Here is a 14,478-nt window from a genome sequence, read left to right as displayed (position 1 = left end):
CATAAATCTTCTCTACTATGTTCCATCCTGACTAGTTCTCTACAAACATTGCTTTCATCATGTGACTCCCTTGCCAACAAGATGAACAAAAACAGAAGGCAGTTAAAAATAAGTCAAACGCCTTACCCTGACCCTACAAGCCTTCCACAATCTACCATCAATTAGCCTTTTACTCCTTGTCACCTCTCGATCTGTAATTGCAGCCAGAGCATTTGCTTGTGTGCTCTCAAATATTTCTAATATTTTCCTACATTGTTGCTAAATAGTTCCAAGGCTTCAAATTCTCACTCTTGCTGCGAATTTATTCTTCAAGATGTAACTAAACTTACTTAGCAATTGTTTACAGAATAAACTTTCATAAAAGAATTAGAAGTTCAGTTACATCTTGAAGACTAGGTTAATGTTTGCTTGCTTAATTCATTTTATTGAGCCCCTAATGTATTTCAGGCAAGTGTGGTAGTTGCATGTGTTAGATTTCCTAATAGACATCTCAGATTTACCATGTCTAAAACTGAACTCTTGATTTTCCCTTCCAAACCTGCTTCTCCCTCACTGTTCTCCAATTCAGTTATTAGTAACTCCATTTACCCCATTCCATAGATGAAAATCCCAGAGTACTTCTTGTGTCTGCTTTTTCTCATATCCCATATCCAGTTATTAGAAAGTCACCTTGAAAATATCCCAAGACCAATAACTTCTCACCACTTCCATTTCTATCACCCTAGTTCAAACCATCATTATCACTGGCTTTGTGCAGCCTGATAAATATTCTTTATGCTCCGCTTTTTATTTTATTTTTTTTAAATATTTTTATTGATTTCAGAGAGAAAGAGAGAGGGAGAGAGAGATAGACACATCAATGAACAGAGAGACTCATTGGTTGGCAGCCTCCTTCACGTCCCACACTGGGGATCAAGCTCGCAACCCAGGCATGTGTCCCTGACCAGAATTGAACCTGGAACCCTTCATTCCACAGGCTGTCTCTCTCCACTGAGCCAAACCTGCTGGAGCCATATCCAATTTTTATTACTTTACTACCTATCTCTCCTTCCACTCCAAGTGGAATTCAAGCTTGATGCAAGTAGGGACTTCGTTTATTGTTGCCCATTGTTATAATGACAGTGTTTAGAACAATAAGTGATAAATAGTTTTAATGGATGAATGAATAGGTAAATTAATTACTTAAATGAATGTAGCTCCCATTATTGCATTTTTGTCTATATTTGATTTTTTTACATAATTCAGGAGTGTTTTCCAGTTTTTGAAACTCAAAGGTTTACAAAAGCAATACACACACACACACACACACACACACACACACACACACATATATATATACATTATACTCTCATAAACATTAATTGACATCCACCCAGTTAGCAAAAGCCATTTTTGGAGTCCTTTTGAAAACAGCATAATGCAATACCAGAAAAACCTGTATGCTGGTATTTCCTATGTACATGTATTTTTTCCTTGCATTTCTTCTGACCAGACTGTACACTGGAACCTTTACATCAATGTTTCAGGCAATTATAGCTGGATCTTCATTGGTTGGTCAAGAATACAGATGTTGCAATAAGAAAAAAATCATCTATTCCCAACTTCTTGTAGGCCAAGTCTCTTGTATCTGTAGGGTTGTTATGAAGATTAAAAGAGATATTATATGTAACTACCTTAAAAATTGTTATATATTTTTATATATATAGCACTAAACTGCTTTATATATATTAATTTCCCTATTCATTCATTAATAAAAATATTAATATTTTTATTATTTGTGGAAGACTAAAGAGCTTTCAGTACACAAAATTCATAACAGTCTGTTTATCACCAAACTATAAGAATCAGGCTCACATGTATGTTATGTCAGCTTTAAAACAATACATAATTCGTTTTGATTTTTTTTTTTACAAAAGGAGGATTTGTGGGAATCAAAATCTAATGATCTTAATGTTTCTCCCAGATAATGTAATGAATGAGTTATGCAAAAGATGGCTTTTGAGCTAAGATCTGAAAACAGCCCAAGTGCTGTTTTTATCCACTCATCGAGAAGTGGTACATTTACACAATGGAATACTATGCAGCTGTAAAAAGAAGGCTCTCTTACCCTGTGAGACAGCATGGAAGGACCTGGAGAGTATTATGCTAAGTGAAATAAGCCAGTCAAAGAAAGACAAGTATCACATAATCTCACTCATATGTAGAGTCTAATGAACAAAACAAACTGATGAACAAAATAGATCCAGAGACATTAATTCATGGAACATACTGACCGATCTCAGAGGGAAGAGGGAAGGGGGCACTGGAAGAGATTAACAAAAGAAGTTATATGCATACCCCATGGACACAGACAATAATGCAGTAAGGGCCTGGGGCGGGAGGCGGAGTAGAGGGGGGGGTCAATGGGGAAAAAAGGGGACATCTGTAATACTTTCAACCATAAAGCTAAACGAAAAACAAAAAGAAAAGAATGAGATATTACTAAGAACCAGTAAGAGCTCACCAAGAAGAAGTTCTATCATCAAACTCAGGCTCAGGATTGATAACTAGGATGTCTGGATTAGTAGATCAGGAGAATATAAAAGCTATGTGAGTTTCCTGATATATTTTCTTCTGTGACCATTCGGGGGCTCCAGCTGGAGAAAGTGTACTTGATGAAAGTCAGGCAACATAGACTAACAACTGGTTCAAAGGGTGCGCTTCCCATAGTGATTATCTGAAGGTCAGCATCGCTGGGAAGCAGCCCCACATGAATTTCCACAGGGATTTTGTTTGGGTCAATATCTTATCATATATATATTCCAAATATAGGAAACAGAATAATTAAATTTGCATGTGACAAACTCTTGAAAAACATTGTCAACAAGATTAACGAAGGTATCCATTTTCAAATTCTACAAAGTTATATACTGTACTGAATGCATCAGAAGAAAATGGGCTCCCTGACCATGAATTCAGGATGGGCAGGATGGCTGTCTAACTTGGTGACAGCTCATGGGAAAAGACTTGGGGCCAACAGTGAGAAGAACACCTGTGGGCAAAGCACAATATCAGAAGTCACTCAGACTTTGGTGTGGGCTCAGCTTCCTCTTACTTGTTGCATGACGTCGAGTAAGTTGCTTAACATTTTGAACTGCAATTTCCTCTCTTTAAATGTGAATATTAATCAATAGCAAGCAAACTGAATTTAGGGAAGCATGGTAGTTTTGTGATATTAATTTTTTAAAAAGTTTGTCTTTATTGTTGAAAATATTACAGATGTCCCCCTTTTCCCACATTGACTCCCCATCCCCCTCGCCCCTCCCCCATCTGGCCTTCACCACACTATTGTCTGTATCCATGGATTATGAGTATATGCATACAATTTCTTTGGTTAATCTCCCCACCCCACCCCCACCTTCCCTCTGAGATTTGTTAGTCTGTTCCATGCTTCTATATCTCTGGATCTATTTTGTTCATCAGTTTATTTTGTTCTTTAGATATTCCTTTTCTCCTCTATTTAGTTCCCCTTCTCCTCCCTATTCAAGCTTCTAGCTGGTGTATACTCACAGCTTCTGGAAATGATGGGACAGAGGAAAAAAAGCAAAAGGCTTCAGAATGTTTGGATTTGTTTTTTTCTAACCTTAGCACTAAAAGAACTAAGGGGAGTTGGGGTATAGATAAAATGTTGAGACACAGCAGAGAAAAAGAAACTGTATCTCCTTTATCAAGATAGATGGGGAGGAAGGCAGAGGGTGGGCTGGGGCATATAGAGAGCAAGAGCTGAATGGTTTTCTGCATCCTGCCTCTCAAACAGGAATCCAGAGAGGAGTCAAGGTCCTGGGAAGAGAAGGGTTGCTTGGCACTAGGCTGATAGACAGTGTTGGCCCATTTGGAAGTCAAGAGAGAGCCGTGAACCAGGAGGAGACTTACAACAAGACTGATAACTCCTGTGTGGACCTATGACTAGAGACCAGATGGCTTGGTAGCTGCTTACGTTTAGGGCAAGAACCACACTTCTTCTACCCTCCTGCTGAAGAAAGCAACAAGCCTGGTGAGAGTATAGGAATTGGTTAAGACAGAATGAGAGGTTGAAACAGAGATTGGGTTGAATTATTTACAAATTAAGATGTATGTCTTGAACAACTTGATTTGCAGAATAAAATTTATACACTCCTTGGCACGTAGTAGAAGATCAATGTAACAAAAGCTACTTCTATTCCTACTGTAAATATTTTATGTGGCTATTTGAAAGGTCAATATTAACTTTTATTTACACAAGAGTAATATCCAGTTTAGGAAAGGTAAGGATCCCATTGTTACCGAGGTGTGGAATCCACTTTGAGGATGTTGACAAGAGGGCTGGTAATGGGTCATGTGTGCATAAGGAAGGGTGAATCACATGTGTGGGGAGGAGCCAGGCACTGAAGAGTTAAAATAACTAGGGCTGTGAAAACTGAAAAAGGAAAGGCTGAGAAGAGAGATGATTGCTGTCTTCAGATATTTGAAAGGCTTTTTGTGGAAGATAGAATGTCCTTGTTCTGAATGGAAGTTGAGGACATGAATGTCTGATTCAATAAACAGAAAGGAAGTTTCTCATAGTTGAGTGTTCATCAATGTTAAGGATTCAAACAGATGATGTTCAATATTCACTTTGTCCGGAATGTTGTCAGGGGATTCCTGTATGCAGAGGAATGTGGTCCTGGCTCTTTCAGTTTTAGAATGATATGCGGGGCAGGAGAAGGCAAACAATATTGCCAAGTTCCAGGAAACATGCTGGGTGCTCTGTACCATTAGCTCACTGAATCTGCCTGATGGGCCTAGGAGTTGAACCTTGTAAGTATTTTTATAAATTAGACTACATAGTTGACATAGTAAAATGCCAGAGTTCACAGTGCTGGTTAATTTTTGAACACAGGATGTTGCATTAAAGGACCATGTAGTTTTCTTTACATGTTCCACTTCCCTAACTAAGTCAAAGAAAAAAATGAAAGTATCAAAATACATAGAGATTACTAATGTACTGACCAATGACAGCAATGACCCTTTGGACCATTTTAGCTATGATTCATGGAATTGTATAGAAATATCAGTACATAAATTCATTAACTTTTAGCATAAAATAGCACAGGTAAGTATATTATTTATCTTTTAGATAGACATATATTTGTTTCGGTTATGGTGATGGCTAATTTTATGTGTCTACTTGGCTGGGCCAGTGTTCAGATATCTGATCAAACATTATTTTGGATGTCCCCATAAAAGTGTTTCTGAACGAGATTATCATTTAAATTTGTGGACTTTGAATGAAGCAGATTGCTTCCCATTATGTGGCTGAGCCTCATTCAATCAATTGAAGGCCTAAATAGAGCAAAGACTGACTGCCTGCAAGCAAAGAAGGAATTCTGCCAGCAGACTGCCTTTGGACTTGGACTTCAACTCTTCCCTGTCTCCAGCCTGCTGGCCTCCTCTGCAGATTTTGGATTTGTACCTCCGCAATCATGTGAACTGATTCCTCAAAGGTTTCTCTCTACATACATATACACATCCTGTTGGCTCTATTTCTTTGGCAAACCCCGAGTACTACAGTATTTATATTTCTTTGCTTGTCCTTATGTGCCCTGGTTTCTTCTAACCTTAAAATTCTGTGTGGAACAACTACATGAATGAACTTGGAAGCAGATGACTCCCCAGTCAAGCTTTCAGATAAGACCTCAGCATTAGCTAACACCTTCTTCACAGTCTTGTGAGAGACAGTGCACTAAGCTGTGCTCAGATCCCTAAACCTAAGAACTGTGAAATAATAAATGTTTTTGCTTAAAAAAAAAAAAGTCTATGCGTGGAACTTAAGTTTCCTTGAGACAATCTGGTGTAATAGACACTGGTGTGAAGTGCAAGTTTGTAGGTGGTTTGTGCAGATCTCACATCTCTGAGTCTCATTTCCCTATCTGTAATATGAGAGGACCTTCAGTTTCCCTTAAGTGCTACAATTCAATGTCTCTATTAATCATACTGTTTATTTATCAAAATAAATACTGATAAAAGTCACAAGAAGAACACACCCTGGATTTTCAAGCCTTTGGATGTGGTGGCAGTGCGCCAGCTTCCTTTCTGCACATAGCTGTGCTCAAGTGCCGCTTTACCTCTTTTGTTCCACCCAACAGTTCTCTATTCCTAGCCTATCAACGTTACGTAATTTTGGGCACTTTTGTGTGTGGCCTGTGCATGTATGTGTGTGCCTGTGTGCATGTTCACTGTTCAAGCTGGGCTGCTCTGGCTCTGAACACATATACATTTCTGGTTCATAGTTATGTCTCTAGTATTTTGTGGATTAACTCTCCCAGTACACAAGGGGAAGGGAATGTCTTTCCAAGTGTGACAAGTGTGAATCCTTTTTCTCTCTTCTCATCTCCAGGAAGGTCCAGATCCCTTTACCAAGCAGAGCCCTTTAGGGGAACACTAAAGTCCAGGCAGTGGACTTTCCCCAATGAGTAGATTTGCATTTGCAAATCAATGGTGCTGGAAAAAATGTTATCTAAACATCTTCCCAGCCCCTTATTAATATCCCTTCTCCTCCTTCTTCTTCCCCTTCCAGATTTTGAAAGAAAGCATGACTTATTCAGCCTTATCCCCAACCCCCAGTAAAACAGCAGTGTGTGTGCACTCAGGCAGCAGGGTTCCAGGCCACATTGTGGACCAGGCAGTTTGTCACTAGTCCTGCCAAGTTTGCCTTTCCCACTCTCAGACCCTTGAGGGTGTTTCCACATGACAGCAACCCCCGACCCCACTCCGCCTCCCCGCACCGCACCAGTTCTTTCTAGAAGGGATTTGAATAATTCAAATCAAGGGCAATGGCAAAGATGTAAAGCTTTACCAGTCCCCAGGGGTATTTAGATGCATTTAAACAGAAGACAAAATTCTAAGCTAAAAGTATGAAACCTCTGTTTGTGCAACTACATACAGGCGTCAACAAATTTCTGTGGTGTGTGCAGTGGTGGTGGGCATAGGTATACTGAAATGCTGCCTGCTAAGCCACTTAAAGCTGGTCTTCATTCTTGGGTGGAGAGGGGTGTGTTGGGGTACTCAACCCCTCTATCCCCCTATTCCCGCAGAGACCAAGAGATGTGATGATGGTCTAGTGTGGCTGAGTGTGCTCTGAAGGCAGATGGACTCTCCACTTCTGAAAGAGAGGGGAGAGAGAGGAAAGGCCAGAGGAGAGAGGAGAGGAGAGGAGAGAGGTGAGGAGAGGTGGGGAGAGGAGGGGAGAGAAGGGGAGGGGAGGGGAGAAAAAGGAAGGAAAGAGCAGAAAAGGAAGGGTCAAAAAAGTAAAAGAGAAGCTGGGCCGTGGCCTGGGGCTTGGCGGAGAGGTCCCCAGGGCTGACTTGCGTGGGCTGGGCGCAGCACCCCAGAGGCAGGGAGGAGATGCCCACATTGCCGCCTGCGCTCCGAGCTTCTCATTTCTTGCCAGGAGGGTCTCCTGGATTCAGGGCTCCCTGCTTTCTGGTGACCACCGGTCCGTCCCCTCCCGCGCCAGGCTGCCGAGCCTGGCCCGGAGCCACTCTCCCACCCCGACTCGGCCCCCGCAGCGCTCTCCCCACCGCCCATCTGGGCAGCGCCTCTCCGGCCCAGGAGCGCGGCGTCTCGCTTTCGGGAGATCCTGGGTGGGGCAGCTGCCCTGCGGGACGGCCCGGCCTCCCAGCGCCCAGCCTGGGGCCGCCAGACGCCGCGCGCCGCCGGGGCAGCCGCACCTGAGACCCCGGCGCGGCCCAGCCCGGGCGCCCGGAAGCGCGGGCGGAGTGCCCGGCCCCGAGCCCGCAGGAGGGGGGGGGGGAACGCGAGCCGCCAAGGGTGACCACGTGCTGCCCTCGCCGCGGGGGCGAGGACGGCCGAGTCGGACCCTCCACCCACGCACTCCCTCCCGCCTACCCGGCCCGGCCCGGCCCCGGACGCGCAGCACCCGCGGCCCCCACCTCCTCGCCCGAACTTTCCTTCAACTTCTCTGCAAAGAGGAACCTGCCGCTCCGCCCGCCCCCTGGACGCCGCGAGCCGCACTTGAACTCCGCGGCGCTGCCTCCCACCTGGCGCCGCCCCCGAGCGCGGCGAGGAGGCTGCGGGACACCCCATGGTCCCTCCCGAAGGAGCGTGAGCGAGGGTCCGCCCGCCGCGCTGCGCCCCGGCGCCGGGGGTCTCCTTTGGGGAGCAGCAGAGCCGGGGGGAGACCCGGAGGATGACCGCGCGGCCCTTGGGGACATCAGCGCAGTAATGCCAACATGTAAGTCTCACCCATCGTCTCAGATGCCGTCATACCTTTACCTGGGCACCCCCCACCCCACCCCGCCCCCCTCCGCTAAATGACTCGGTCAGGACTGCCCCTGTATTGACCAAATAAACCGGTTTGTCTTCAGTTTGCCCCCAGGCCCTGGAGGAAGGAGCTGGTGTGGCCAGACGGAGCTGTGACATGTGTGTGTGTGTGTGTGTGTGTGTGTGGCTTTTTTTTTTTTTTTTTTTCAGGGAGAGGTAAACCTCATATTTGGGCGGCGTGAAGCATAATAAAAAAGGGCAGGGCTTCAAGAATGGGGAAAGCGTGTTTTCGATTCAAACTGAACAAGGAATAACAGGCCGGGCTCCGGGCGTCCAGGGGCCTTGCTCTGCCAAGAAAGCGCTCTCCTGGATCAACACCTGGGGCTTGGAAGGTACTGGTCTGCTGAGAAAATGTTGACTTTACACATTGTCACCCTGGACTGGAGGAGTTATTCTTGGATCTTTGGGTTATTCAAATGGTTTTTAAAAAGCGGGCAGAAAAGGTTCTTGGTTGTACTTTGTAGATTTAAAAAGTCATTAAGGAATGTGTCATTTATGTGATGGGATCTGGTGGTGGTGGTGGTGGGGGGGGGCTTGTATAGACTTAGAAGTGTGGGGGAGGGTATAGGGCAAAGAGAAGGTTATAATAATAGGGTTTGTTTCTATGGAATTATCATCTAAGTGGTGAGCTGCCTCAGAGCCACCGTGCAGAAGGGCCACCGCGCACCGCCTGGCCTTCCAGAGAGGGGAAAAAAAAGGAAGGTTGTTCTCAGAAGAGCCAGGCTTATTTTTGTGGCCAACTCAGAAGTTACTTTTTCTTGTAATATGTAATTTTACCCCTGGTGTTTTATTTAACCTTGGGCAGACACCCTGATAGACTTTTTTTTTCTCCCTCCCACGGACTAAGATACAAGAGTTTCTAGACATTGATAGTCACCTTGCCTCCCCCGACTACTGGATCCTCGTTTATTTCCATTTAAATGTCCTCTTTCATTTACTACCTGCAAAAAAGCACACCCCTCAGGCCCAGTCTTTCCCTTCTTTGCACCTTCACCTCCCAGTCCCCCTAGTACACATTTTTAAAATAGGAGCAAGAGCTATGCCCGCAAGCCTAGTAGTCTGTAGCTCTGTTCCTGGTAGTGGCCAGTACAGTTAGAAGGAAACTACTTATTTTTATTAAAATTGCATGTGAAGTCATTCTTCACCTGTGAGCTTTAAGGTTTCATTTATGCCAGTGGAATCGTTAAGGTATACACTGAATTTATTTTGGGGTACAGCCAACAGTCTCATATAAGAGTTGTTCTCATACAAAGGTGACACACTTTTAATAAATGTGAGTTTGTTCCAAACCTCAGTTTTTCCTGAAAGTATAGTAGGTTTTTTAACAGCAGATATTTGTCTAGCTTACTTTTAGCTTTCCTAGGTTATGTACATCTTATGGGGGGAGAAAAGCTTGTTATACATAAAAATAAAATATGAGTACCAATATTTTGAAATAAAAAGATGTGAAAATGATCAACAGGTAATGGACAAATGTCCTGATTATGAAATGAAGTTATGTAGTCCATTTGAATTTGCACATGATTAAAAAATCTTATGTCATTATAGAGTGAAAGCATGAATATTTAATCACGTAAAATATAGAATTTAGTATGTTGATTGAGTTCTTTATTGAGCTGTTTTGGCTGAAAGTTTTTCCATTTCTTGACAGATAACTGTTTCTTTTTTCCATTTTGCTGTCTATAATTCACATGGAATGGTTTAAGATGCTCTGATTCTTTTTAGATATTAGTATGTTAAAACATATGGCAATAACACCACCCTTTCCAATGTAAATAATTCTACTGTCTTCTTGAAAAAAGTTAAAATGAGAAACAAACTATATTCCCTTTTAAATTTTAATAGATTCAAGTATACAAACTAATTATATTTTCTGCCTACTACTTGTGGAGAAAGAGTATTTATATGTCATTACACTAAAATCCTGAAATTGTGGACTTTTATAAATATATTTTGGAGTTGTAGGAACTGCATGTTTCTCATACCCTAAGGAATTTAGTAGGTTTAACAAGACTTGCATTAATTGGTCTCAAGCTGCATGAAGCTACTGTTCCATTTATGGCTTATATAAATTACATGACATTGTGCTTTTCCAATGTGAATGGTGAATGAGGCTATTGTCTCTTGGCTTATGGGAAATATTAGAAGCTTGTAGTTTTACTGCCTAACTGGACACGTCACTCTGATTTCTGGAAATAATGATTTGAAAGAGAATCAGTTTATATATTAAAAATAAACTTACAAATGCTTCCTTAAACCTGACCATTTTTTAACTGCCCATTTCGTCCAGAGTTTATATTTATGATGGGTTGATTAAAAGTTTCTAAATACAATTTAGATTTTAGACTAAATAGAAAAAGACTTTGTTCAATGTGTGTGGCATGCTTGGGCAAAAAATGTATCTTTCCATGTTCATTTCCAATTGGATGACTATTACATTATCTACATTGGATGCATACTGAGGAGATGGCATTTAAGGGACATTTCAATTGTAACTAAAAATGCCAATAAAACTTAAGTGTGGCCACCTGAGTATTAGCCTACTTTACTTTATAGGCATTACTCAGGATGGAAGTATTCCGTTTTTCTTCAAGTTTACTGTATTTGTAGCAAGCATGACAAAGGTTTAATATGTTTAGTATAGAATTGGTAAAAAAAAAAATTACAAATCAGTAAGAAAACCATTTATATTGTAACAGAACACTATACAAATAACTTCAACATGCCAATCCAAATAAAGGAAATTCAAATGAGACACTTATTCTATCAAACTGGCAATGATTTACTCAATAGCGATGAATGTGTCATAAGATAAACATTGATACACTTCAGTGTAAATGCATAGGTGTGTATTTAACTGTATTTAGAAATAATTTAAAATCTACAGAAAAGTTGCAAGAATAGTACAGAGAACACCTGTATGCTTTTTACACAGAATCACTTATTATAAATATTCACATCATTTATTTTATCATTTTCCTTTCACTCTTCTTCCCTCCACCTTCTACACACAAACACACACACACATACATACACACACATACATACACACATAATTTTCTTTCCAAAACATCTGAGAGTAAGTTACATACATCAGGGATTTAGGGTTACTTCTTAATTGAAAATTTTATATTTGTAGATTCACATGCAGCTATAAGAAATAATACCTATAGATCCTTTACCCAGTTTTTCCCAGTGGTAACATTTTGCTCTAGCATAATATCACAACTGCATGTACTCATGTGTGTGTGTGTGTGTGTGTGTGTGTGTGTGTGTGTATTTCTCAAGGGTGCCTTTTAATTTCACCTATGATACAAGCCAGTTATGCATGTTACAGCTCAAGTAAGAGTCAAGATTTGTACAGATTTGAAGAATAAATCCTCCCCCCCTTTTTGAAGCATGATGATCCCAACTAATAAAAAATCTTGAGTAATAGAATAGCACCTTTCTTTTCATTCATTGCTTAGACTCAGGAACATGATCTTTAACCAGAAGAAGAAATACAATTAGAAGCAGACTTGAATAAACCAAATTTCCATTGTTTTCACTCTGGAAAAGTTAAGGCATGCTCTATGCTACTCCTCATACCCCTTTATGAAAGGGTTTGCCATGGAGATTCATTTGGGACATGGAGAATGAAGTTAATTCTAATTATTGCTGATATTAATAGACCTAGTAGCATATCAATTTCTCCACTAATTTCAATATATATTCACTAATTTCTCTTTAAACTGTGATGTTTAAAGGAGCCAGTAGGAGCAAATAGATGAAGGATGGTTGTTTTTTTAGATTATTTCAGTGATGAATTTGGATTAAATCATGTCCACAAAGGGTTATACCCACCTTTAAAACAATTCGTATGAAAGAGTTAAGTTTTCAAGCTTCCTGAGATAGGACTCAAGCATTTTGTATTTAGTAGCCTTTACTGATAGAAAAGGAGAAGCGAGTTTGCAATCGAGGTAGTTTGGTTTTCAAAATGACAGGTGAGTTGGAAGTCAGGTGACATGGGGGCAGGAGAGGTCTTTTGGCTCTGTAACCACCGATTTTTTTCTTGGTCAAGTGGTTTATCATTATATTGTTCTTTCACCTGTGAAATGATAGGTTTTATTGTGTAATTTTTAGATTCTTTTCAGATTATAAAGTCTGTGACTCTCTTCTACTGAAAAATATCCTTGCTTTCTTCAATAGAACTTGGAGGTCACAACCCAAGTGACACAGATGGTACTATGTTTTTTTGTAGTTTTTACTTAGAACCCTAGTAACCCTGTTTGGGATTTTCCATTCTTGTGAGAAAATTGTTTAAATCTCAGGGATGTGTCTTTGCTAAATGATCCCCTGAGAAGACTCACAGTGCTTTCCTTCCTCTGTTCTATTCTTAATTTATTTGTTTCTGTTCTTCAGTAAACAGTAAAGTGGACGAAAGTTGGCGTGTCATATGGTTTATGTTTGGTTACAAGTACTTGCCCTGTCCTGCGTTGGTTTTCTGTGCAGCGTGGTGGAGTCTTCAGAACTGGAATGCATCAAGCCCTGGGTTGTCTGACAGGGCTGCAGGCAGCTTTTGTAAAACAACTTCAGGTTTGGATATGGAATCCATAAATGTCACAACCTTTTATAGTTGAAGAAAGTTGTGTGAGCACGTGAAATAAACAAGCTTGAGTGTTGCCAAGCTAATACACGTAATTCACTGACTCCTGTTCAGAGAGCATTTGAACTGAAAAGGGGCCATACGTCACATATTGATAGGGAATTGTCACAAGTGACAGAGATTAAGAAGCTGGGTGTTCTCCCGGGTATTCACTTGGGCATTCTCCCTTCTATTAATATCTGTACGGCTGACAAGCCAAGTTTGAGTGGTCTGCTCTGGGCTTCAGTTTCAAATGAGGAGGTTATACTTCATCTTTGGTCCTCTCAGATCTAAACTTCTTTGGATATAGAATTGTGCTTTTGTCTTAGAAGCACATTCATTCATCTTCAGCATGAATGGGAAATACCTCATTCATCCAGCATCAATGGGAAATGGACACATTCATCCAAATGAGTGAATTTTCCATGTGACAGAAGTTTATCATTTACCCTTTTTAAAGTCCTTACTAAGTGCCAAGTCGTGCTAACGTTAGTTCTTTTTGGTGGATAATTGGAAGACAAAATAGGCTCAGAGTTTTGCCTTGCAAACCACACAATAAATAGAAGCTCCGAAATGTAACTCTGTGATAGTCCACAGTTCACATCCATCACATCCATTATTATGATGATGACTTTCTCTACTAGTTTGCTTCTCATAAGCAGTAGCACTGCTCTTAATTTCAATTATTTTGGGTGGATGTATTTGAAAACATACCTTTCATACAAAAAAAAATCTTTAGACCTTAACTTTTCCTTAGTTTAGAATTTCCATTAGGAGCTGTATGATGCTGGTAATTCTAGTTTGGTGAATATAAAATCATGGCATGAATATGAGACACTACTTAAAATTTTTGTATTCAAGGCCCAATGAATCATTTATTTTATTTCTGATCCCAGAGGTGGCCATGAAGTCAGTTCATTGGTGTTGGCTTATGGTATTAATCCCGTTGTCCATTCTTATTTTTAGTATTTTCTTTTGATTTCACCATTGACAGAATAACCACATTTATATTAGTATGCCTGGGCTGATGGTATTAATAATAACTAATACTTATTGACTGCTTACTGATCGTCAGTCACTGTCCTTAAAAGACATGGTCTGACTTAATCATCCAACAACTCTATGGATTAAATTCCATTGCTATTCCTAACTTGCTGATGAAAAAGAGGAGATACAAGGTGGTCAGGTAAATTTCCCAAGGGCTACATAGTTTATAAGTAGCAAACCCAGGTCCATCTGAGTCTAGGGTATATTCTTTTTGATACTTAGATGGTCTCTAACTGAAAAATACAGATTGAAAATGCGTGCTTGAGACAAGTGCAAGAATCATTTGATGTCTGTTTTTGCTTGAGTATTTATTTCTCTTTCCACTTTTCTGGTATCCTGTTTAGTATTATATATATTTTCTACAGATGAGCCACCTTCAGGTAAAGAAAGTATCACAGTTGACCTTTGAACAATATGGGTTGGAACTGCTTGGGTCCACTTATATGCCAATTTTAAAATAAATATAT

At 40.8% G+C, this 14,478-nt stretch overlaps 1 protein-coding gene across 1 annotated transcript in view; it reads left to right on the top strand.

Moving 5' to 3' along the window:
- The first annotated feature begins 8,230 nt into the window (after positions 1-8,230).
- ADGRG6 (adhesion G protein-coupled receptor G6) overlaps positions 8,231-14,478 on the top strand; it is a 139,611-nt gene continuing 133,363 nt past the window's right edge. Inside the window, exon 1 of the mRNA XM_028141205.2 lies at positions 8,231-8,251. Within this exon, the coding sequence (XP_027997006.2) occupies positions 8,250-8,251 (2 nt within the window). The 5' untranslated portion in view covers positions 8,231-8,249. The remainder of the gene's footprint in view (positions 8,252-14,478) is intronic.

This window comes from Eptesicus fuscus, chromosome 10, assembly GCF_027574615.1.
Source record: "Eptesicus fuscus isolate TK198812 chromosome 10, DD_ASM_mEF_20220401, whole genome shotgun sequence".
NCBI lineage: Eukaryota > Metazoa > Chordata > Mammalia > Chiroptera > Vespertilionidae > Eptesicus > Eptesicus fuscus.
Note: the sequence above shows the minus strand (reverse complement) of the source record. Positions and strands in the feature narration are given on the sequence as shown.